This window comes from Gorilla gorilla, chromosome 5, assembly GCF_029281585.2.
Source record: "Gorilla gorilla gorilla isolate KB3781 chromosome 5, NHGRI_mGorGor1-v2.1_pri, whole genome shotgun sequence".
NCBI classification, from domain to species: Eukaryota; Metazoa; Chordata; class Mammalia; order Primates; family Hominidae; genus Gorilla; species Gorilla gorilla.
This window is the reverse complement of record NC_073229.2, coordinates 140,200,221-140,225,097: the sequence shown is the minus strand read 5'-3', so window position 1 is coordinate 140,225,097 and position 24,877 is coordinate 140,200,221. Positions and strand designations below refer to the sequence as shown.

General features: G+C 36.2%; 1 protein-coding gene across 4 annotated transcripts in view; it reads left to right on the top strand.

Moving 5' to 3' along the window:
- Window positions 1-24,877, top strand: part of FRK (fyn related Src family tyrosine kinase) — a 120,475-nt gene that overhangs the window by 35,293 nt on the left and 60,305 nt on the right. For all 4 annotated transcript variants that reach the window (XM_055391772.1, XM_063707809.1, XM_004044562.5 and 1 more), the window contains one exon: window positions 23,221-23,342. In XM_055391772.1, the coding sequence (XP_055247747.1) occupies window positions 23,221-23,342 (122 nt within the window). The remainder of the gene's footprint in view (window positions 1-23,220; window positions 23,343-24,877) is intronic.

The following is a 24,877-nucleotide window of genomic DNA, read 5'->3' as shown; positions in this document are numbered from 1 at the left end:
TTCTGTCAACCTATTTGTTGACAGAAGAACAACCTAAGGCTGTTTATTTACGACTATGTTTTTGTTTTGTTCTAGTAGTATGATGGGGGGAAGTTATTTCATGTTAAAGAACAGCAGTTTGAACATTGTTGGATGATTTAAATATGCTCTCTCATTAGCCCTCAAAATCACTTTGTGAAGTAATTAGTAACAATTACTTTCAATTCATCTAACAGTTTTCCAACACATCTAACACATCGTTCCTAATGCATTTAACAGTTTAGGATGGCCCACAGGCAACTCTTTAAGACCTGATCCTATTCCTGCAGGAACATGACAAGTTATACATAAAGCAATAACCAATACTTCAGAGATTTATTATAAATTCCTTATCATCTCTTCCCTACTTTATACCTTATTCCATGCCCAATTTTGACATATCTTTCTCCACTATTCAGTTTGCCCCGTTTTGGTATTCAGCTGATGATTTCTTCAGGTGTTGGTTACTGGCATCATTCACTGATGCTACATTTCCTTCCTTCTGGTAAATTCTTTGTAGAATTAGTAAGTCACCTTTTGGCTTCTCAAAGCCTGTCGTTGTGGACAAAGCAACCAGCTCTCTCTAACTTGGATCCCAAAGAATTTGGCTCCTTGAAAGACATGTTATCCACATCCCTGACATTTTATCATCAGTTAAAAAAACACAAAACCTAATGGTGGGTGGGCAGGTGGGTGTGTTACACGTGTCTTTCCTTCCTTCCTTCCTTCTTTCCTCCCTTCCCCCCTCCCTCTCTCCCTCCCTCCCTCCTTCCTTCCTTCCTGGTTTAACTTATGTTTTTCTATTATGAATCATACTTTTGGTGTCACGTCTAGGAACTCTTTGCCTAGCCGGAGATCCTGAAGGGTTTTGCCTTGCTTTTTACATTAGTACAATTTGATTAGAGAATTATTTGCTGCACACTTCTCAACTGAAATCAGAAGTCTTGATTCTAAAGTTCAAAACTATGTAAATGAATAAATGGATGACAGACTTAGCCATAGTGTATATAGCTAGAGTCTTTCCTTTTAAAAAATATTTTTATGGCTTTTAGCATTATAGAAACACAAAGTTCCTCTTCTATGGGTACTGTCATGAAGGAGGGAGAAGCATGGAAAGATAAGGCCCCTGTTCTCTGTGCTTTATTGAATTATTGGTAGATTACTCTAGAGTTATTGGTAGATTACTTTTATAGAGTTATTGGTAGAATCCAATTGAAATGTCAAGGAGATATTAAGGTGCTGAATTTTTTTCCATTCAATTCTACTTTACTCTTTGCAATAACCCTGTGAAGAATGTACTATTATTACCCACTTTTTAACTCAGATGAGTTTCCTCATCTCAGTTTAACTCAGATGAGGAAACTGAGGCCAGAGGCCATGCAACATATGGAATATACTCCTTTACAGTGAGTAAATGGCAAACTTTGGATTCAACATAAACAGAGAACTATAGCTTGTTTTCCTAACAGTATTTATTATTCTGTATTGTGGAACCAATGACAGATAACTCATATTATTAACAGAGGATTATAACACACAAATATTAGTAATAGGAAGGACATTGGTAAGAAGTAGGCTATAACAAATAAAGATATAACCACATATGTTGGGTGCTTTTAGGTCTTCTAATAAGTCTAGTTTTGTAAAAGGTCAAAATGACAAGAGTGTGGTTTCAAGCTTTATCATATCTGGAAAAGAGTTGTTTAATTTGAAAACGTATTTATGGTCTAGGTATAAGTTCATGATGATTTCACCATCAGTGGCAGGAATTTCCTTTTACTGCTGAAATTCAATAGGATATTTCATAGTCAAATACAGAGTAGATTCCATATATAGATTTTAAGATAAAGTTTTAGTCATTTTTTGAATAAAGTGAAAGCAAACAATACATTTTTGTTTACTTTTCAATCTGAATATATCTTTTCCAAAAACCTCAGCTAATTGGGAGCATAACTTTTCATAACAAATATTGCCAATTAGATATTTACTTTCTTGATTCCAGAATTAGAGCTTCATCCAGCTGGTCCTCTGCAATGTGTGGCTATGTCTACACCTTTCTAAACAAAGAAGCAATGGCAGTCTGTGTGATATCTTTTGACAGATCTTCTGGGGCCTCACTAATTCTAATTTCTTCCTTTCATGGGGCATGCAATTCTTTCTATTCTTTGCTTTAAAGCCCTCTCTCCAGAAGACCTTTTTTAAAAAGGTAAGACATTTATACAGCCAAAAAACACATGAAAAATGCTCACCATCACTGGCCATCAGAGAAATGCAAATCAATGAGATATCATCTCACACCAGTTAGAATGGCAATCATTAAAAAGTCAGGAAACAACAGGTGCTGGAGAGGATGTGGAGAAATAGGAACACTTTTACACTGTTGGTGGGACTGTAAACTAGTTCAACCATTGTGGAAGTCAGTGTGGCGATTCCTCAGGGATCTAGAACTAGAAATACCATTTGACCCAGCCATCCCATTACTGGGTATATACCCAAAGGACTATAAATCATGCTGCTATAAAGACATATGCACACGTATGTTTATTGTGGCACTGTTCACAATAGCAAAGACTTGGAACCAACCCAAATGTCCAACAATGATAGACTGGATTAAGAAAATGTGGCACATATACACCATGGAATACTATGCAGCCATAAAAAATGATGAGTTCATGTCCTTTGTAGGGACATGGATAAAGTTGGAAATCATCATTCTCAATAAACTATCGCAAGAACAAAAAACCAAACACCGCATATTCTCACTCATAGGTGGGAATTGAACAATGAGAACACATGGACACAAGAAGGGGAACATCACATTCTGGGGACTGTTGTGGGGTGGGGGGAGGGGGAAGGGATAGCATTGGGAGATATACCTAATGCTAGATGACGAGTTAGTGGGTGCAGTGCACCAGCATGGCACATGTATACATATGTAACTAACCTGCACATTGTGCACATGTACCCTAAAACTTAAAGTATAATAATAATAATTAAAAAAAGAAAGAAAAAGGAAAAAATAAGTAAGTAAATAAATAAAAAGGTAAGTATCTTATCAGGAAAGCAGATATTCTCCCCAAGTAACTCACGTCATTTCCATACCCTCCTTGATGGTAAGGAAGCAGGAGCCAGGAAAGTTATATTCACATGGGTCAGTCTAATTGTGTGTGTGTGTGTGTGTGTGTGTGTGTGTGTAGGTTCTCAGGATTCTATAGCAGCAGACACAAACTGTATGAAAAGATTTCTGTGATCAAACTTTTCAGTGGAATATTTTTTTTTCAAAACCCAACCTAGTTATTTTCAAGTGTAACTAAGAAAATGTTAGGGCTATACAATTAAATGTAACTTTGAAAAATTAGTCTTTCTTATGTACAGTTTACACACAGTAAAATAACAGATTTTAAGCTTACATTTCAATGGAATTTGATAAATGTATATCAAATAACAACAATAATGATGTAGAACATTTCTTGGTTATATAGATGAGAAGTTTGTATGTTGCCCAGGCTGGCTTCGAACGCCTAAACCTGGCCTCCTTATGCACCAGGACAACAGGTCTGAGCCACCACTGCTCCCAATGTAGAACATTTCTATTACCTCAGGAAATTCCATATCCCTTTCCAGATACTCTCCCTTTCCCTGCCCCTGTAATTCCATCACCATAGCTTAGTTTTGCCTATGCTGGCACTTCATATAAATGCAATCATATATCTACTTTTCTGTGTCTTGCTTCTTTGGCTTGACATAATGGTTTTGAGCCTCAATCATATTGTTGTAGGTATCATTAGTTTGCTGATTTTTGATTCTGAGTACCAGTTGACTATATTGTAATTTGTTTCTCCATTCTGTTGTTGATGAACATTTTGGCTGCTTCCCATTTTTGTCTATTACAAATAAAACTCATATTAACATTTTTGTGCAAGTCTACTTGTGGCCATATGCTTTCATTTTTCTTAAGTAAATACTCAAGAGTGGAATTGCTGCATCATAGAGTCAATGTATGTTTAACTTTATAAGATATTGCCAAATATTTCTCCAAAGGCCTTGTACTATTTTGACTTTACATATGAGAGATGCTCCACATCTTTGCCAATATTTGGTATTGTTAGTCTTTTTGTTAGCTATTCTATTTGTTATGAATTGCCATCTCACGTTGGTTTTAATTTGCATTTCCTTGATGACTAATGATGTTGAGCACATTTTCCTGTGCTTATTAGCCAACTTCGTATTTCCTTTTGTGAAGTGTCTCTTTAAGTCTTCTGCCCGTTTAAAAATTCAACATCTGGACATACTTGGAGTTCGTTTTTGTTGACTGCTTTTTTGCCTGAGTATGGGTTACTCTTCAGTTTCTTTGCTATGCTGCTATTTCTGTGATTGGATATAGGACATTGTTGTAGCTACTCTAGATTCTGTCACATTCTTTGAAAATTATTGTTTTTTTGTTTTATTAGATAATTAAGTTGCCTGAATCTAACTGCAGACTTTGTCTGCATCAGTGTATATAAAACTGCTTGTAGCTCTTGTCTGTTCTTAGTTTACCATTGAGTATGATGTTAGGTGAAGGGTTTATATTGTTGCCCTTTTTCAGAATGAGAAAGTTTTCTTCTATTTCAACTTTGCTAAGTGTTTTTGTTTTTAAATCATGAATAGATGTTGAATTTTTCAAAAAGATTTTTCTGCATCTATTGAGTGGCTGATTATATAGTTTTTCTTTTTCAATTCATCAACATGGTCAATTACAACTGATTTTCAAATAACCTTCTAAATGGGATAAATCCCATTTGGTTGTGATATATTTTTGATGAATTTGATTTACCAGTATATTTTAAGGGGTTTCAAATCAGTGTTCATAAGAGATATTCATCTGTAGTTTCCTTTTCTTGGAAAAAGATGATTCTCTATGGTTTTGGTATCAGGGTAACTTTGTGTCATAAAACAAATTGGAAAACATTTTTTATTTCTGTATTTTCTGAAAGAGTTTATGTGTAAAACTGACATTATTTCTTCCTTAAATTTTGGTAGAATTCACTTGTGAAGCCCTGAGGGCATGGAGTTTTCTCTGTGCGAAGGTTTTAAATTATGAATGTAATTTCTTTAAAAAATATAGGGTTATTAATATTTTCTGTTTCTTCTTGTGTTATTTTGGGTACTTTATATTTATTGGGGAACCTGTCGATTTCATCTTAGTTGTCAAATTTATTGTCATATAATTGTTAACAATATTTTTTTATTAATTTATGTGATATCTGTGATGGTCTCTTTAATTGCTGATATTGATAAATTATTTTTGATTTTTTTCTTGAACAATCTTGTTAGAGCCTTATGACTTTTATTAATCTTCCCAAAAATATCGATTTTTGTCTTTGTGCATTCTTCCCATTGTTTGGTTTTCCTTTGACCATTTTTTACTGTTGTCTTTACTATTTCTTTCCTTCTATGTCTTCTAGGTTTAATTTGTTCTTTTTTCAAAACATGAGTTGAAAGGGAATATATGGCTTTGAAAAAGCAATAGAAAGATTTGCATTAGGGCATGCTAAGAAAATTTATGCAGATTTCTTAATCATCTTATTTTTGTTATTAAGAGATTTTAAAGTGACATGACCTTTGCTGTAAATTTAATTTTAGTTAATTACATACAATGGGCATGAAGACTGCAGGCAGCATAAAGAAATCATAAGGCAGAAAATCCTTGTTCTCTGCTTGTCAAGTCAAACTCCTTCTAATAGCACTGTAATTTGAAGGTGGAAGTATAGTTATGTATTCCAGGCAATTATACTGTATCACTCTTTTTACTCATAACCTTTGAATGATCAGCCATTATAGGTGAAATTTTGTCTGCACCATTTGACATATTGATCATATATGTCAATTATGAAACATTTCCTCATGATACATTTCTCTTAAAATATATTTCTCCAATTATCTGACATCAAAATGATGTATGGCATGCTTAGGAAGCTTATATTTTGTGACCCTTCTTTTCTTTTTATACTGGTCTACGTTTGTGTTTTTCCAACTGTAATGTAAACTTGTAAGCAAGCATGGTCTTTTTTTTTTTTTATTCTTTCAGCGCATAATAGGCCTCCATAAATATTTATTTTTTCAATATATTTTTAAAATGTTTCTCAGCATTTAAAACACTTATAATTCATCTTTTTAGTTTCTAAAGAACAGAAAGAACTTGATTTTAAAAGTTAATGGATCATAAAAATATTACATTTAAAAGCAAACATGAAACCACTGAAATTTTATTAGTCCTTTTTTTTACTTCAATTTCCCAACTGAGGTTTAGAAACCAACCACAGTTTAGAAATCTGTATTCATGTCAAAAGTAAACCACAAGAAATACAATTAGAAAAATTATAATTGTTGCAGCTGGATGTTGGGTAAAGTGGTTATACTATTGTCTCTACTTTGGAATATATTTGAAAAGTTTTATGAGGCAAAGTTAAAAAATGCCTATTATGAGCACATGTATGGAAACTCAAGGAGTTGGAAAAATTGTGTCTTGTCATTGCAATTTCCTGTTTACAAAAATAGTTCTGAACACAGGTGAATCTAGAGGGCCTATAGAATATGTAATTTGGAGAGGTAGCTCTCTTAAGGAAAAATGATACAAAATGATGTTTGCAGAATTTGTTGAGAAAAGGAATATTGGCCCAGTGCAGTGGCTCACGTCCATAATCCCAGCACTTTGGGAAGCTGAGGTGGGTGGATCACCTGAGGTCAGGAGTTCAAACCAGCCTGGCCAACATGGTGAAACCCCATCTCTACTAAAAATACAAAATTAGCTGGATGTGGTGTCATGTGCCTGTAATCCTAGCTACTCGGGAGGCTGAGGCAGGAGAATCACTTGAACCCAGGAGGTGGAGGTTGCAGTGAGCCGAGATCATGCCATTGCACTCAAGCCTGGGCGTCCGAACAAAACTCCAAAAAAAACAAAAAACAAAAAAAAGGAATATTGATCTAGGACAAAAGAAGAGATCACTTTAAATTATTTAGAGAATAATAAAATATTAATGAGCTGTCTTTTATAAATTTTTTTATGGTAGTCTTTGTCTTCATTCTCTTTGGCTCTTCATGTCACAATGATTTTGTAATACTGTTTTCTACAGATGGAATAAATAATAATTTGGTTTTACTTTTGAAATGTTTGATCAATTTTTTTGTTGTTGATAGTTTAGAAAAGTTTCTTTAAGATCATAATTTATTATTGGTAATAGCTGCACATTTAGGATTGCAAATAAATATTTATTTGAATCTCATTTTGCTTTCTGTTTTCAAATTTTAATCCTTATGCAACCAAGCCTACCTCTAAATAACAAATAGGAGTTAATGTTTAACTTCATAAACAGATATTCTGTTATTCTACAGGAACATTTTTAGAACCTGAAGTTTGAGTCTTAATAAGTCATAACTATTGGCTATTTCTGACCCACTCTGTAGAGTGGTATTATTATTTTAGGACAAGTCCATACTCCCCACTTTCTATTCTGCACAATTTTAGTGAAGTCACATGTAACTGCTTTGCACATCTGCCAACACACTGACTCTGCTTATTATTTCTGCATGACAAATCATGCAATTTCTCTCATTTCTAGTTCCCTTTTCCACAAAGTGGGGATTTTGAAGCACTTGCTCTGACTATCCCCAAGAGTTGCCTTGAGAATAAGTGCCATATTCTAGGTGATGGCACTCAATTATAAAGTGGAATCCAAATGTTATTCTTTTCATGATTGTTATAATTGTCATCGTCCTCATAGGATTGTGATCATCTGATTGGCTATGAGGTTATTCATTACTGGTAAAAGTGGACTTGTTCTTTTGCTCTCTGTACCAAATCTTCAGTATATTCTCTCTATATTCTTGTCCTACGTTTTGAAATTATTTGGTCAGCTTTTTAACTTTCAAGTGGAAGACTCACATCCTCAAATAATCATCTGTTTATTCATTCAACAGTATGAATGCAAGTTAATTTAATACCATGTGTTGTGCTAGGCTCTTGGAATTTCAGTGATAAGTAAAAGATAAGGTTTCCACTCTCTTGAGCTTACATGTGTAACGGGGAGTAGGAATTAATCAAATAATACCAAAAACAAAGTAAGCTAAGGAAAGAGCTATGAAGGAAAGGAACAAGGTGCTCAGACTCATTTGATCTGTAGAGGAAGGCTTTCCTACCACAAGCCCCTTGCCTTGCCATCCAAAGAATGCACTGGAGATAAGTCAGAGGGGAGCTGGCTTGTGTAATGAATCTATTATCATTCACCTTCAGAGAAATATGCTCCTCAAGCTTACTTGAAGCTCTAATTCTAAGGCTTTAGGATGTTCCTTTACTGTGCCCTCTTTCCAACAGCAGGTCTCTTCAAATCTATAAGATTTTAAAATCCTTTCCTGGGTCGCAGTAAACAGGTCAGAGTTTATTATGCTCTGAGTATTTCAATGATTAAAAAAAATTATCCCAGGCAAAGAGCATGGTGGAAATGTCTTTGTATCACTAAAATTCTGGAATAAAATTTTATTTAATTGCAATATGCTTACTAGTAAGGCAGTCATTGAGGCAGGGAATATTTCAGTTTCTCAAAACACATATTTGTATATAAATAGTTTACATGCTATTTACAAATAATATTTCCATTGTGTATTATTAGAGTATATCCTCTTATGAAAACACTTTGTAAGAGAGCAAACATTTTAGTCTACTTCAAGACACTTATAATTTTAATAAACTGAATTATTTAAAACACAAATTTAACTGGAAGGACTCTGCCTTTCACCCTTACCCCAGGGTATAGGCTTGTTCTGGACAGCGAGAGGTTGCATAATTCTGTTGCTACCATCTGCTATGGATAATGGTGTGAGAGGAGCTTTGCCTAAGGATTTGATGTGCTGAAGAAAATTCTGTTTTCAAAGCTCTGGCTGTTTGTGCTGCTGAGAATAAAGACATGGAATAGATGGGCCTTAATTGAGCAGAACAATTTAAGAAGTGCTGGGGTATACAGAGGGAGACCCAGAATCTAGTTTGGAGTAACGGTTGGGTAGGAAATCAAACTGCTTTGCATACAGAAACATGGAGAATTTTGTTGTAAAATCCCTGGCACAGAGAAAGGAGGAAGAGGAGTGGTTCCTCAGCAACCTATTAGGGGGCCCTAGACATAAGGGAAAAAGTTTTGGGAAATTCCCTCTTCAGTGGAAAGGACATTAAATTTCAATGAACAGAAATTTCTGGTATCTGTTTGAACTTGTTTTCTGCTCTGTATTGTACTTAAAGCTTTGCTCTTCACAAATTTTATACAGCATTTGGATTGAATTTGTAATGTTTTGTAAGGGTTGAAAATAAAGAAGTGGGGTCCAGTGTGAGGCAGTGTGAGGCAGAGTGGACTGGAGAGAAAAAGGTGCAAGGTGGGCTATGGCAGGATGACTCAGGATTTAGGAGAAGATGTTAAGAGAAAGTCCCCCTCTTCTAAAAGCAGCTGTGTTTTTCAAATTGTAGTACGTTGGTTACCTGCCTCTGAATTGCCTGTGGCACTTGGGAACCTACAGCATCCTGAGCTCTACCTCCGACCTTCTCAGACTATTTGCCTTGTACACACTTCCTGGGACAGTCTTCCGAAACTGGAGTTTGAGAACTGAGGCCCTAGAGAAGGTTAATCCTTAGGTAGTGATAAAAGAAAAACCTCAACAAATTAAACTTAGCAGAGTTTAACTGGGCAAAGAACTGTTGGCAAATCAGGCAGTCTCCTGAGCCAGAGTGTGCTCAGACAGAGTCCAGCTGGTGGAAAGGGACTTATGGAGAGAAAAAGAAAAGTGATGTAGAAAAATTGAAGAGAGGTACAGAAACAGCTGGATTGGTTACAGCTCGGTATTTGCCTTATTTTGAACAGGGTTTGAACAGTTGGCCACCTTTGATTGCTCAAAACTTGGTGATTGGCACAAGAGTAGGTTACAGTCTGTTTGCACATCCATTTAGGTTGCAGTTCACTGTGTACAGAGAAACCTTTAGGCTGAACTTAAAACGTGTAAGGAGACAGCTTTCTGCTTGATTTAACAGTAACACTGGTGTGTGTTGGGAGGTAGGGAGGTGGGGGCTCTTTCTTCTCTCAGTCTGCCTTTTTCCACAACAGTTCTGAGGAGTAAGCTTGTAATGTATTTGTGCAACTGCTTCTTTCTGTAATTCTAAGCAGGAGCAAGCAGTAAACTAATTTTCAGATTTCAGAAAAGTCCATCAGTGCAGGCAGAGCCTTCCTTTTGTTTCCTGACAAATAGTTTGTTGACACTGAAAACAAAAGATGTGTTTTCTGGCATTGTTTCAGGCTTTCTTTTTGAGAACAAGCTGCTCTGTGGATGTGTTCAGTTTCTACTATTTCAAAGTCCAGTGGGTGGCATTTACATGGGTTTTAAACTATCTTTAGTTATTAACGTTGGTGTTATTATTGGTAATTATTCATGATAGTAATGCTTAGTGAGTATCTGGGTATACAGGGCTAAATTATTAAAAAGAAAGAAAGAAAGAATGAAGGAAGGAAGAAAGAAAGAGAACGTGTGTGCTTGTTCTGACCTGTAGCAGACCAGGTCTCACACCTTGACTCCCTGGGGGCACCTGCTTCATTTTAATCCCCCCAAAGCAGTAAAACTAGTACATATCTGTACATCCATGTTGGTATCTGCAGCTACACACACACACACAAACACACACACACATCCATCCACTCATTCACATATATGTGTGTGTGTCTCTGTGTCATGTATGGATTAAGATTAGACAGTATAGTTTTTAAAATTATTTTTTATTGGTACATAAAAGATGTACATATTCTCTGGGTACATGTGATAATTTGATACATTAATATAATCTGAATTGGAATATCCATTACCTTAAATATTTCTCTTTTCTTCATGCTAGGAACATTCAAATAAGGAACAGTAGATTAATGTTAACTATAGTCAACCTACTATAGAGATTGTGCTCTGCTGTACTTTGGCCTCCTTTAGCCACAGCTGGAGCTGGAGCAGCTGAGACACAGGGCACCAAGTCCAGAAGCTGCACAGAGCAGCAGGACCCTGTACCCAGCCCATGAGACCATTTTTCTCTTTTAGGCCTCTGGACCTGTGATGGGAGGGGCTGCCATGAAGATCTCTGGCATGCCTTGGAGACATTTTCTTCATTGTCTTGGCTATTAACATTTGGCCCCTGGTCACTTAAGCAAATTTCTGCAACTGGGTTGAATTGCTCCCCAGAAAATGGGCTTTTCTTTTCTACCACATGATCAGGCTGCAAATTTTCCAAACTTTTATGCTCTGCTTCCCTGATAAATAAAAGTTCCAGTTTCAGATAATCTCTTGGTGAATGCATATGACTGACTGCTTTCAGAATCAGCCAGGTCACATCTTGGATGCTTCACTGCTTAGAAATCTCTTCTGCTAGATACCCTAAATCATCTCTGTCAAGTTCACAATTCCACAGATCACTAGGGCAGGGACAAAATGCCACCAGTCTCTTTGCCAAAGCATGAGTGACCTTTACTCCAGTTCCCAATAACTTCCTCATTTCTATCTGAGACCAACTGAGCCTGGAATTCATTGTCCATATTACTATCAGCATTTTGATCAAAACTGTTCAACAAGTGTCTAGGAAGTTCCAAACTTTCCTACATATTCCTGTCTTCTTCTGAGCCCTCCAAACTGTCAAACATCTGCCTGTTACCTAGTTCCAAAGTTGCTTCCACATTTTCAGTTTTTCTTTATAGCAGTGCCCCACTGTACTGGTATCAATTTTCTGTATTAGTCCGTTCTCACACAGCTATAAAGATATTACCTGAGACTGGATAATTTATGAAGAAGAGAGGTTTAATTGTCTCACAGTTCTGGATGGCTGGGGAAGACTCAGGAAACTTACAATCATGGTGGAAGGGGAAGCAAGGCACATCTTACATGGTGGCAGGAGAGAGAGAGTTCAGAGAAACTGCCACTTTTAAACCATCAGCTCTTGTGAGAACTCACTACCATGAGAACGGCATGGGAGGAAACACCCTCATGATCCAGTCATCTCCCACCAGGTCCCTTCCCCAACACATGGGGATTATAATTAGAGGGAGATTTGGGTGGGGACACAGAGCCAAACCATATCAATAAGTAAATTTTGAATAAAAAATGAATAAGTGATTTTCAAGGTGGTAGGTTGTGGTTGTGGCCTTGGCACCAGCTCGTGTAAATACAGAAGAAACACTTGGCCTTATTGAAAGAGTTGGTTAGTTTCTTTCACAGGCATTTCTGAGAATTTAATAAAACAATGGATTATCTCCCCGGAAAAAAATGCACGTACTCATTAAAACACCTTTGCCTGTAGATCCTTATGAAAATTTCTTTTCACCTCTAAAGTTTGGACCAAGTCTCTTTTTTGTTTCTAGTCATGGAAGGATTCCTCTTTGCTTTCACCCTCCACATCTCCATCTCATATTTGTTTGTGAAACAATTTTTAAAGAACAAGTCACATTTTTTCCCTCATATTGCTGGTGAGCTCAGGGCTTAAAACTCCTTTTGTGTTAAATATTAAATGGAGTATCTTAAAACTCTCCTTTGTAGTTTTCAAATTCACCAAAGATCTACTTCTTCCATGGGGTTAGTTTCCACATGGAATTATCTGTAAACATCAAAGGCCCATATTTCTTGTTTTTTTTTTGTTTTTCCCTGACCACTGCTGTTCATTAAACCAATCTGCTCACAGATACCTTTTTGGTTTCTTCACTTGTGCACACACCCTTGTCTTTCATTTTTTTAGATTTCTGTATCTCTTTCAAATCCTTTCAAAGTATATTTTTTAAAAGAACACCTCCATCCTCCTTATAGCCTATGGTTAATTTCCTACTACACACTGTTGATGATTAAATGATTTTTAAATTCCTGTTTCATCACTTTCTTTTTTGATTTGTTACTTAAAGTGGTCTTTTATCTCTCCCTTGATACTCTAAGATTTTCAAAGGAAAAGTTATATACCCTTCTTTTGCTTTATCTTTTCTCCATATTGTTAGTATAAAATTAATGTTTCTAATGTATTTCAGCACATAGAAAATGATATGATTAGTACCTTGTAGGTAATGAGGTTAAGATACCTTCAAGATGTTTACAATATTTTATTTGAGATAAGAGATTTAATGAAGCTCAGTGACATCATAGTGCATCACTGAGTGTTAAAATGATAAGCCCCAGGGCTGAAGCTTAGACATAAGCCTCTAGTTTTGCTGGTGTCTTTTCTGATGGTGTGTGTGTGTGTGCTATATCAGTCATAAAATATTTTGAATATCACCTCTAGTATAGGAAAAGGGAAGAAAGATGCTCCCTCTTTTTTACTTTTTGCAAGAGAAACCTGGATCCAGGGAATACAGAGCAGGCTGCACTTGACATTATTGACCCTTCTTGAATGGTTTACACACAATGACTACTAGCTGACTAAACTCAAATTTGGTATTTGAGTTGGGACTTGAGTTTGGTCTTTGGTCTTTGGGACTGTCATTTCTGAAATTAGTGTCCTGTATAACCATATAGTGTCCCATGTAAGAAGTATAGTACTGCCCCAAAGCTTATTCGTATAGAGAATAGGAATGAACATTTGTGGTATTTTATAAAATAAGGCATTTTCCTAGGCATCATAAGATCAATTGCATTTACTTTCTTTGGATGTGACAAAGATAGAAATTAATGATTAAAGCTTTCAACTCTAACCCATCCATATTCTTCTAGTTTCTGGGACAAACATTATCACAAATGTGGTACAAAATCAAAGCAGATGCATTAAAATTTACATTTTAATTTCAGGCTTGATGATTGGAAATGTCGTTATATAGGCACACATTTTGTTTTTTATTTTAAAAGAGAAATCAGTATTAGCTGTCTTTTCCTCGTCCCCAAATAGAGGATAGTTTTGAAACAAAAAAAGTGCCCTGAGATTGAATATTTATATGAACTTTGTTGTATTCTTTGTAAACTTCTTGTGAGGAATTGCATACTTTTGATTACCACACTCAGGGAAGTGGATTCAGACTATAACAAGATTCTTTTATAAATAGTCACCTCCCCCAGTGAAGAAAGCACAAATGAGTTCACCTGACTTCCCCTCTAAAGAAATTCCTTCAAAATTTCCCATTTATGATGACTATAAAGGTGAATAACAGCAACAAAAAAGCTTTATCAAATGACCCAAGCAAAGGATTTCTATGTGACTGCAAGTCCTACCTCTGATACTTAATTTGACATTGTCACTTTATCATAAATTTTTTACATGTGTACAGCCCTGATATGCTTGTGTTTTAAAGGACAGAAAAATCAATTTCATTTTTGATCTTTACATTCACATGAAAGTGTTCTCTTTGGGGGAAAAGAGAGAGGTCAGATTGAAATCTGTGGTCTAAGGCCAATTAACATTAGAAACTGTGCTGCAACTGGTCCATAGCAGATAAGCCTTCTCCCGTAAACACTTTATACTGCAAGCTATGTGGCAAGCTCAAATAAAAGATTACACAAAAACACAGGCATTATCTAAAGTTCAATGTTCAGTATAAACCAGAAGACTATATAAAATGCCCAAATTGAAGTACAATGTATTAATGTTTCATCAACAAGTATTTAACAGCTCCACAGGGCATGTGGCCAGTGCTTCATGCCACAGATATGTGAAGTTATCAGACTCTGTCCTTATGCTGGGGAGGTCTGTAGCTTCAAGTGTACACAAAGAATAATCTAAAAAAGAATTTAAAATGCATCGCTAGCTTTTGTATGCTACATATCAAAACAGAGGAGTAGTCACTGAATACTGTAGGAATTCTGAGCAGTCAAGTTTTAGTATTGCCAGTATAAGTAGTGATAGCAGTGTGAATTTAGCTAGAACAGAGAGCTGATATAGGGAGGATAAAGTTGAAGAAGTGGCTTGTGTCCAGATGGTAGAAGGCCTGAATTTCCAGGTTAATAGAGGTTTTACTCCATAAGCAAAATACCCCTTATTTATGTGTATGTGGGGAGATGATAAATCTAGTGGTGGTGGTGTGAGCAAGGGGGAGAGTCTGAGATAAATGCATGTAAAGCTTGTAGCAACAGTGCCTGCCTCCTTTTATGTGATCAGTAAATATAAATTGTTAATGTTAAAGAGAACAGGCAGTAAAATATTTCCATAATCCAAGAGGCGATGTTGAATTAGACAAGGGTTATGGTGAGGGAAATCGAAAGGAAGGAATGAATAACAAAATAATTGTGAGCATTATTTTTTTTCTTTGTCCTTATCATTCCATGTGAGTGGGAAAGAGTAGCAGGGCTAACTTCCTGGGAACCAAGGGGATACTGAGCTGAAGAAGGTTTTGTGGAAAGGCAGGGAAATAATTACCTTGACATGAAGAACTCTCACAGAGATTTTCTTGATAGTGTTGTGGAAACACAGGTAGATGCAGGTGAGTCATACAGAACCATAATAGTTCAAGGGGCATGAATCAAGCCTTTCATTTAGATACCATAAATGACTAAATGTGGTTATGAGTGTGCCCTGCAGATTGAAGGTGTTTTGCCAATGTGGGTGACAGCGATGCCTGCCAAGTCACATTCATGAGGACAATAGGTGGTTTTACCCATTATAACATGTGTAACTCTGATGAAAACATGAAAGACACTGCTAACCCTGAGCTCCCACAGGGAAATCATCCTAGCTTACTTTCCCCATGACTGGTTAGGCCAAGTTGATCGACCCAGTTTCCTTTCTGCATTTTCTGGAAGGATGTTTTTTTTTTTTTCCTGGAACTAGTCTTAAGAGTTTATTTTTTTAGGTTCTGTCTATAGTACTTGAAGGCTGACTGCCTTGGTCTTAAGGAGACATTATAAAAAGAAGTCATATGTTAACTTTTGTAAATCCTAGCCATCAGTTGCTGGGCGTGAGTTTTCTCTTTAAAAAGTGTAAGAGACAATTATCTTCATCTGATAAGAATTATGAGTTACCTAGGAACCTAGTTTGTACATGTCAGTGAGGCACAATAAGATTCTATTAGATGAAATGACAAAACCTTAATTGAGGTAACACATCTATTTACATGTTGATTTCCCTAAATTTTGATCAATATTTAAGATATTTATCTTATGTAAATGTTGATATTCATTTATACTGCAATTTTTTTTTTTTTTTAAGGCTCACTGCCTTTTTCATAAAATAAAGCACGTCCAGTTAATCACAGGACAGCTCTCCTTTCCCTTTTTGGATTAGTAAAATGGCCTACTGCCACCTGGTGGCAGCATGTCCTAGTCAAGAACAGCAGGCAGGCCAGAAGAGTCACTTGGGATGAAACTGTTAATACAAACAAAGAAATAAGGTCATGCTCACATATTCACTCGTGTCCCAGCATGACCTCAAATCCAACATGCCTAAAACAAAATTGATAATATCTGCCTTCAATTAATTATCTTAAAATCTCTACTATTTGTTGAGCATGAATGTGTCGAGACATAAAGCACTTTACATGCAGCATTCTTCTTAATCTTGAAACAAGGCTATAAGGAAATTATTATTATTCTCACTTACAAATGAGGAGATTGAGGCATAGAGAGGTTAAGTAACTTCCTAATGAGATGCTGTCACTCTTAACTGTTATTATACTCTGCCTTCTGACATGTTGCAGGACATATTGTCCTTTAGTCATTCAGATTTGAAATCCTGGTGTCACATCGTCTCTTCCATCTGTTTCGCTGCTCATTCATAATCACTTGTTTCATATTCCTTTGGGATTTTTCCTGTATCTATCAATTCTAAGTGCCAAAGTTTCTAGTCCAGACCTTTACAACATGTACATTTTTGTAGCATGTTCCTGATTGACCTCTTTTAATTTTTTATATTTAAATACATTTTAAAGTAATCTACAACTACATGTTATTATAAACATCCAAATTATAGAGAAGAATGCAGAGTAAAAAGTGAAACTCCTCTGTCATTACTTTCATACTCTCTCACTAATCTCCAGGAAAGTAAGCACATATAATTTTTAGTTTGTGAATTTTTTTTTTTTTTTTCGAGACAGAGTCTCGCTCTGTTGCCCAGGCAATGGCGCGATCTCGGCTCACTGCAACCTCCGCCTCCTTGGTTCAAGCGATTCTCCTGCCTCAGCCTCCCGAGTAGCTGGGACTACAGGTGCTCACCACGCCTGGCTATTTTTGTATTTTTAGTAGAGATGGGGTTTCACTGTGTTAGCCAGGATGGTCTTGATCTCCTGACCTTGTGATCCACCCACCTCAGCCTCCCAAAGTGCTGGGATTACAGGAGTGAGCCACCATGCCCGGCCAGTTTGTTGATTTTTTAAAATATAAATAAACCTATAACACTCCTAATATTTGTAATTTACCCTTTTTTATACAACAATGTCCTGCAGATCTTTCTGTGTTAATGTTACAGAATTTACATACAGTAGACACTTGATAATTTACATAATTATAGACTTAAATTACATACTCTTTTCATCTAAAACAGAAATTATATTTTTTGTTTGTTTTTATCAAATTGAAGCATTTGTTTCTTCCAGGATTTCTTTTCATATCATGAGTTTAATCTTCTTCTTGGTTATTGTTAATAAAGATATCTTTCATGGCATGGTATGTCAATAAAGATTATTTTTTAAAATATCAATAAACTGTGTGTGTATGAGTAGTTGTGGTATTATTTTACTGGATACTTTTTTGCATGTAAGTGCCAAACTCAAACATTCTCAGCTGCCTTGTACAAATTTCTAATGGGTTTACTATTTTTATACATCAGTAGTTCTCAAACTTTAATGTGCATTAGATTCAGCTGGGGGACTTAATAAACCCCAGATTGTTGGGCCCACCCCCAGAGTTTATGATTTGGTAGGTATGAAGTGAAACCCAAGAATTTCCATTTCTAACAAGTGTTAGCCTAAAGCTGTCTCCTTGCATATTTTAAGTTCAGCTTAAAGGTTTCTCTGTGCATAGTAAACTATAACCTTACTGGATGTATGAACAGACAGTAACCTACTCTTGTGCCAATCACTGAGTTTGGCCAATCAAAGGGGGCCAACTCTTCAAACCTTGTTCAAAATAAGGCAAACATCAAGCTGTAACCAGTCCGGCTGTTTCTGTCTCTCACTTCTGTTTTTTTTTGTTAGTCACTTTCCTTTTGCTGTCCATAAATCTTCCACCAAGTGGCTGCACTGGACTCTCTGAGCATACTCTGGCTTGGGAGGCTGCCTAATTTGTGAATCATTCTTTGCTCAATTAAACTCTGTTACATTTGATTTGTCTAAGGTTTTTCTTTTAACACAAGTTTTCATGTGATGCGATGCTCCTGATCTAGGGACCACACTTGGAGGATCACTGATCCGTATGACTCTCTTGTGATGCTTTATACTCCTAGGATATCTTGATCCCTTCTCAGCACTCTCTGTCTACTGAACGTAAGAACTGTAGCTTAAAGAGAGAGCTGAAAATGGCTGTGGTGGACATCTGGGCCTGGGGTGTGTGCCCTTCCAGAATGGGGCCAGCAGAGGCTCTAAAAGGCAGACTTGACCAGAATGACAGTCCTGCCAATGGTTCAAACCTCAAATTAAGAAACAGTTTTCATACATGCAAAGGGTAGAACAAGCTATTGTTTATCCATCAGTCTCCACAGCAGCACTTGCCCTAGAGACTGCAGTCCACAGCAATTGCATCACCTTTGAGTATGAAGGACGATGTTATAAATGCCACTACATGCAGAAAACATTTTTAAACTTATATTCTTCACTTCCTGATCAGAGCTCAGCTAAGTAAAATTCTAGGAATTAAGTGAATTGATGCATTCAGTCAAATATTACATTTATTTCATTGTTACTATGGATTCAATTCTAGTGTGATTTGCCTTGTAAAGTAATTGTACCAATCTATTATACAAAAGTCCAAAATTGTTGAAACAAAGGATTAAAAAAATTTGCTATAGGGTTTTTCTACAAATGTAGTAAAATTGCTTTATCTTTAACCATTTGATTTATAAAAACTGCCTGCTTATATATATATTGGACAGAGGAAACACATCATTTATAGGCTTGATTAGCCAAAATACAAATGTAACATATGTACATAAAACTTATGTAATGGAGTATTTAGTTTTGAGAATGATATATAGGAGACATAATAATAATTCTGGAGAACTTAATCTGCTAGATACATTGTAATTCTTGTAAAGGCTTACATATTTATATTTTGTTTAAACCTTTTATTTTTATTTTTGCACCATCATCCCTTCATTTTTTTCAAATAAAAACATACTTAGAAGTAAATTATATATTTTGTAAATACATGCATTAAAATTTATGTGCCCCAACTTTCAAATGCTGTATTATGTTTCTGAACATATATGCATTACTGTCACCTCTAGAAAGTTATTGAAACCATTAAATTGCCTGGATGGTTGAAGATTAGAAACATTATAGTGTATTAATAGGACAATGCCATTCTGAGTGATCTTTGGAGTATGATACTTTATATACTAATTCAGCTTTATAACCTGAAGGTAGAAACCAATTATATGGGACAAAAACTGCTTTGGTGTATTATTTCTTATCTAAGACACTGTTAAAATGCTCAAATTTTACTAGTTTAAAATAAGAAATGAGGACCAAAATACATGGTGTTCTTTATCCTAAATTCCCTTTGCCTGGTGCAAAAATAATGGTTCATATTTTATCTGAGTGTTCCCAACCCATCCTCTTCACATTACACTTCAAGGTACTGTGGCATGCGAAAAAGAAGTTTGGCTCAATTTCAGACTCAACCATCACCTCTCCATGCGGTCTCAAGTTAATAAACTTCCCTGGGCCTGAGTTTCCTCATCTGTAAACTAAGAGCATGTGAGAGTCCTCATAAAACATTATTTGAAAAGACTGGAGAGCAAGCATGAGTGAGTAGTGTCCATTGAAGGGTTTGTCCCAATAACTCACTGGAGAGTGTTCATGCCTTTCAGTCTGTGAGCTAGCAAAGATGGAGAGCAATGAACTAATGAAAGAGATATTTAGATGAATATGTTGCTTAAACATTTTAGTGTTGATGCATAATCAATGCACTTTGAATCAGGAAAATGCATTGAGTTGATTAAGATATTTCATCCATATTGCTTCTTTGCTTGAAATATTTCTGTGAAAAAGTATTGCCAGTTCTGGAAATAGAGTTAAAAGAACGCTTGAGTACTTTATTAGCTTTCACTAAACATGCATGTATTCATAAAAATTATGTACAGTTTTCTAACGTGTTTTCTTAAACTTTATACAAATGCTACTACAATGGTATATATCATTCTTTTCATTCTTTAACTTACTCTAATCCTTGAACAATTTATCTTTAAAAATTTAATTTATTTTATGAGAGATGGAATCTTTCTGTGTCACCCAGGCTGAAGTGCAGTGGCTATTCACAGGTGCGATCATAGTGCACTACAGCCTTGAACTCCTGGGCTCAAGTGATCCTCCTGCCTCAGTCTCCTGAGTTCCTGTGACTGTAGGTGCATACCACCATGCCCAGTTATTGTTTTAATTTCTACATAGTATTTCATTTTATATCTACAACTGTTTGTTTATCTTTTCTCCTGTGATGGACATTTAGGTTGTTTCCAAATTTTCAATGCCAGGATTCTTTAGTGGATGTTCTTGTAGTGTATCTTCTTGAGCTCATACAGCATGTAGTCTAGAAGTGAAATTGAGTAGTACACAAATATTCAGCTTTACCACATAGTGCCAAATTGCTCTTAAATTAGTTGTACCAAATCGTACTACCACTAGTACTGTATAAAAGCTCATTTCACATTTTCCTCAATACCTAATAATGTTAGCGTTTTAAATTGTAATGTGAAAGTATAAAATAGTATTTCATTGTGGTTTTATATGTAATATTCCTAATACCAGCACATGTAGAGGCCATGTTCCTGTCATTTTTATTAATTATTTGGGGTTTCTTTTTATGTGAACTGCCCAATTATATCCAGGCATCATTATATCCTATGCCAATTTTTCTACTGTATTGTCTTTCTCTTATCGATTATAGGTCTCAGCATAATGTGAATACTAATCCTATTTTGGGTTATATACTTTGCAAATATTTTTTACAGGTTTTTGGCTTATATTCAAATTTTATTTCATGGTGACCTTGTTGGTGTAGAAGATTTTAACTGTGATGTAATAAATATTATCAATCTTTTCCCTAAGGTTTGTATGTCTTTTTGTTTTTGTCTTGCTAAAGAAAACTTCCCTAGTCCAATGTCCTCAGGAAGTTTTGAAGTTTGCCTTTTACAGTAGGCCTTTAATCTATGTGCAATTATTGTGTATGCTGTAGGTAGCATCAGTTTTTTTCCCATATGGATTATTAATGATAACAGTGTTATTTATTGAATCATCCATTCTTTCATCACTAATTTGTATATTTAGGTCTCAGTTTTTTACTATGTTCAAGTATTCTATTGACTTGTTTCTGCAATAATCAAAAACATGCATTTCTGTTTTTCTGTGAATTCATTACATGGCCACTTTGGAAGGTTTCCATGACTTCCATGGTTTCAGTTACATAAACAATAGTCCATGGACATCAATTTGCTCCTGATACTGACTCAATGCAGCAGTCATTAGTGTAGTCTACCAAATGTTTCCAATTTTCTACCTTCTGGGAAATGGTGGGATTGGCTGTTTCTACTCTCTTTACATTTAGACATGACTATAAGACTTACTGCCAGTGGGTTCATTCCTGAGTAGAATCTTTAAATAGAAGCTCTAGGAACCAGCCTGCGATTCCCCACATTTTCCAATCCTGGCTCAGCAATCATGGAAGCATGGAGATAGAAACTCCCTGAGTGAGACTGACATCGAGCAGAGCTCCAGATGACCTTGAGTACCTTAATAGACATGGAGCTGAGTGAAATCAGTTGTCTTAAACCACTGAGATTTTTGGAGTTGTTCATTACTCCAAGATGACCTGGCATATCCTGACAGATACAGTTAATGTACTGTAATTTACAATTTTATAATTGGGGAAATGATAAACGAACACTCTGCATTTGTTAGAAGGTAATATTTGTATGTTAATGTCTCTCTTTTCAATTCCTTCCCCCAACTGCCTTTCAATTGTGTCATTGTTAGGGCACTCACATTCTCTAATACCCATTACCTGTCAATCAAATTCAAGTTAAATTTTGATAGCACACATTTTTCTTTTCTCCCAGCCTGTATTTCTTCCCTTAAGCCTGCATTTGTTCTCTTGGAGTGTTTACATTTTTAAAGAAGTTACCTGAAAAGATCAATGTTTTACCTAAAATCTTTAATGATGATGATCATTTTTATGGCCCTACAATGAGGGGTCATTTGTGAAAAGCAGGAATTCTCAGCTTCCTCTTATTAGAACACATTGGTTTCTACTAACATGATATACATTTGACAGTGGCTTTGATATTAATGATCCATAATTCCTTGTTGATGATGATTGCATTCATGAACTTGTGTGTTTAGTATCTGACTCTTATATTTCTGGAATGGTAAAGATAAGAGGGGAAAAGATAAGAAGTGGAGGTATTACTAAAAGGATATTTCCTGGGCAGATGTGTCTTTTTCAGATAATCTCTCCACTGCTTAAATGTTCCTTTATATTAATAAATTCCTCCTAGATATGCAAAATCATCTCATCTTATGGCAGGGTTGGACAGTGGTGGAGGTGGGAAAAGAAAGGAACTAATATCCAGAGAACTATGTTTTTAATCCTTCGTACTTTAACATAAAGTACATGGATCCTTTGATTGGAATATTTGCCTCCTAACAGCTCGGAGGTGTTAGGGGAAGCAGTGGATGGTTGGATGGAGATCATGAGTCATTTTAGAGCCTGGGACATGGCAGACATACATGGCAGGCAGACACTGGGGCTTTGGCTTTGATAGAGGGAAGGCTCAGGACCTCTCAGACAGAACACAGCTGTGAGAAGTGATGTGGTAGTGGGCATAATCAAATTCCTGCTTTGTAGGTAAAAAAAAAATAAATGTTGATGTGGGTTACAGGCATTCTGAAAAATCATCTCAAGTGTCAGAAGCTACCATTTATACCTGTAATAGTTTTACTAAAGAATACCAAACATTTTTGATATTAGAATACTATCTTGCCAGGCTTTTTCCTCCTTAAAAAATGAATGTTAATTGGTTAATTAACATTTACATATCTCTCTTTTTAGGTGGTTCTTTGGAGCAATCGGAAGATCAGATGCAGAGAAACAACTATTATATTCAGAAAACAAGACGGGTTCCTTTCTAATCAGAGAAAGTGAAAGCCAAAAAGGAGAATTCTCTCTTTCAGGTATGGGTATTGTTTTGTGTCATTCAATATGAGCTTGAGAGTCTGCAGTCATGAGCTTTCTGTGTGAACGTGGACACGATCATTTAAAATTTGCCTTATTTCTTATCTTTACAGTAGCACCAAAATTAATACTAAACTACTCAAGAGTGATATAAAAATTAGCCAAAAAGATACTGTCTATGGCTAGAAGTCTCTATAAACAGTTTCAAATATATATGCTCTAGATATGAAATGGAGAACATGGATCTGCTGACATTTTCTAACTTTTGCATTATCTAGGATTCTTTTAGGGAAATGATAAGGAAGAAACAAAAACTATACTGTTGTCAAAATTATCATGCTACAATATAATTTTTTTCTTCTTCTGGCATTTCAATTCTCTTTGCTGGTTAAACACAAAACAAATTGAAATGATTAATGCAAATATATGTGATTAACCCCATAATATGTAAAATTTGGTCAAATGTAGTTTTTCACTTAAGGATCAAGTACGTGTTTACACTGCCCCAGGAGAAAAGAAGCACAGGGGACCTGAAAATGTACTCAGTAGTTACAGGTACCTAAATATATGTCTTTGCTTTGAAAAAGCTATATTTTTAGGTATATTACCAGGTTGCAGAATATCTTTTCTTGAAGACCCTACACTAAGTCATCTCTAAATATGAGGCTTTCTCTCTTCTTGTCCCGTTCTGTTCTCTGTGTTGTCAAGGTCTGTCATTTGTGTTATCATCCCCTTTAAATACGTATTATTCTGTTTCTCCAATTAGATGTGAACCTTGTGGAGGGAGAGGCTTTGCTTCCCTCTATTCCTGTTGCCCTGCAATAAATGCTGATTAAACATGATGCCCATTTGCCTCATTGTGTCTGCCTGACTCACTGAGCTGGAAATCAGGGCAGCCGTCATGATGCCGCATGAAAGCAGGCCATAATTCCACATATATGGGGAACTTTGATCTGACCTGAACTCTGGCCAGGCTGTGTGTATTTGGTACACATTATCCTTCTCCACACCTGGTAGTCCCAAATATCAGGGCAGATGGGTTGGAGCTGGAGAGAATCAAGGGCAGTGGTTTTGAGGCAGGTGTTGCCGAGGGTCCGTACTTCAGGTCCTGACTATGCTGACACTGAGTCAATGTGGTACTCCAGAACCACATGGATTCAACTTCACTACTACCTAATCCATGGATAAGAGGTTAGAGTATGCTAGTTCTGACAGTTACTCTTGAAATGTGATTGTGTGTGATGTGTCAATTACCATTTTTTTGTTTTTTTGAGACGGAATGTCGCTCTATTGCTAGGCTGGAGTGCAGTGGCTCACTGCAACTTCCGCCTCCCGGGTTTAAGCGATTCTCCTGCATCAGGCTACCAAGTAGCTGGGACTATAGGCGCGCGCCACTATGCCTGGCTAGTTTTTATATTTTCAGTTGGGACGGGATTTCACCATGTTGGCCAGGATGGTCTCGATCTCCTGGCCTCGTGATCCACCGCCCTTGGCCTCCCAAAGTGCTGGGATTACAGGCGTGAGTCACCATGCC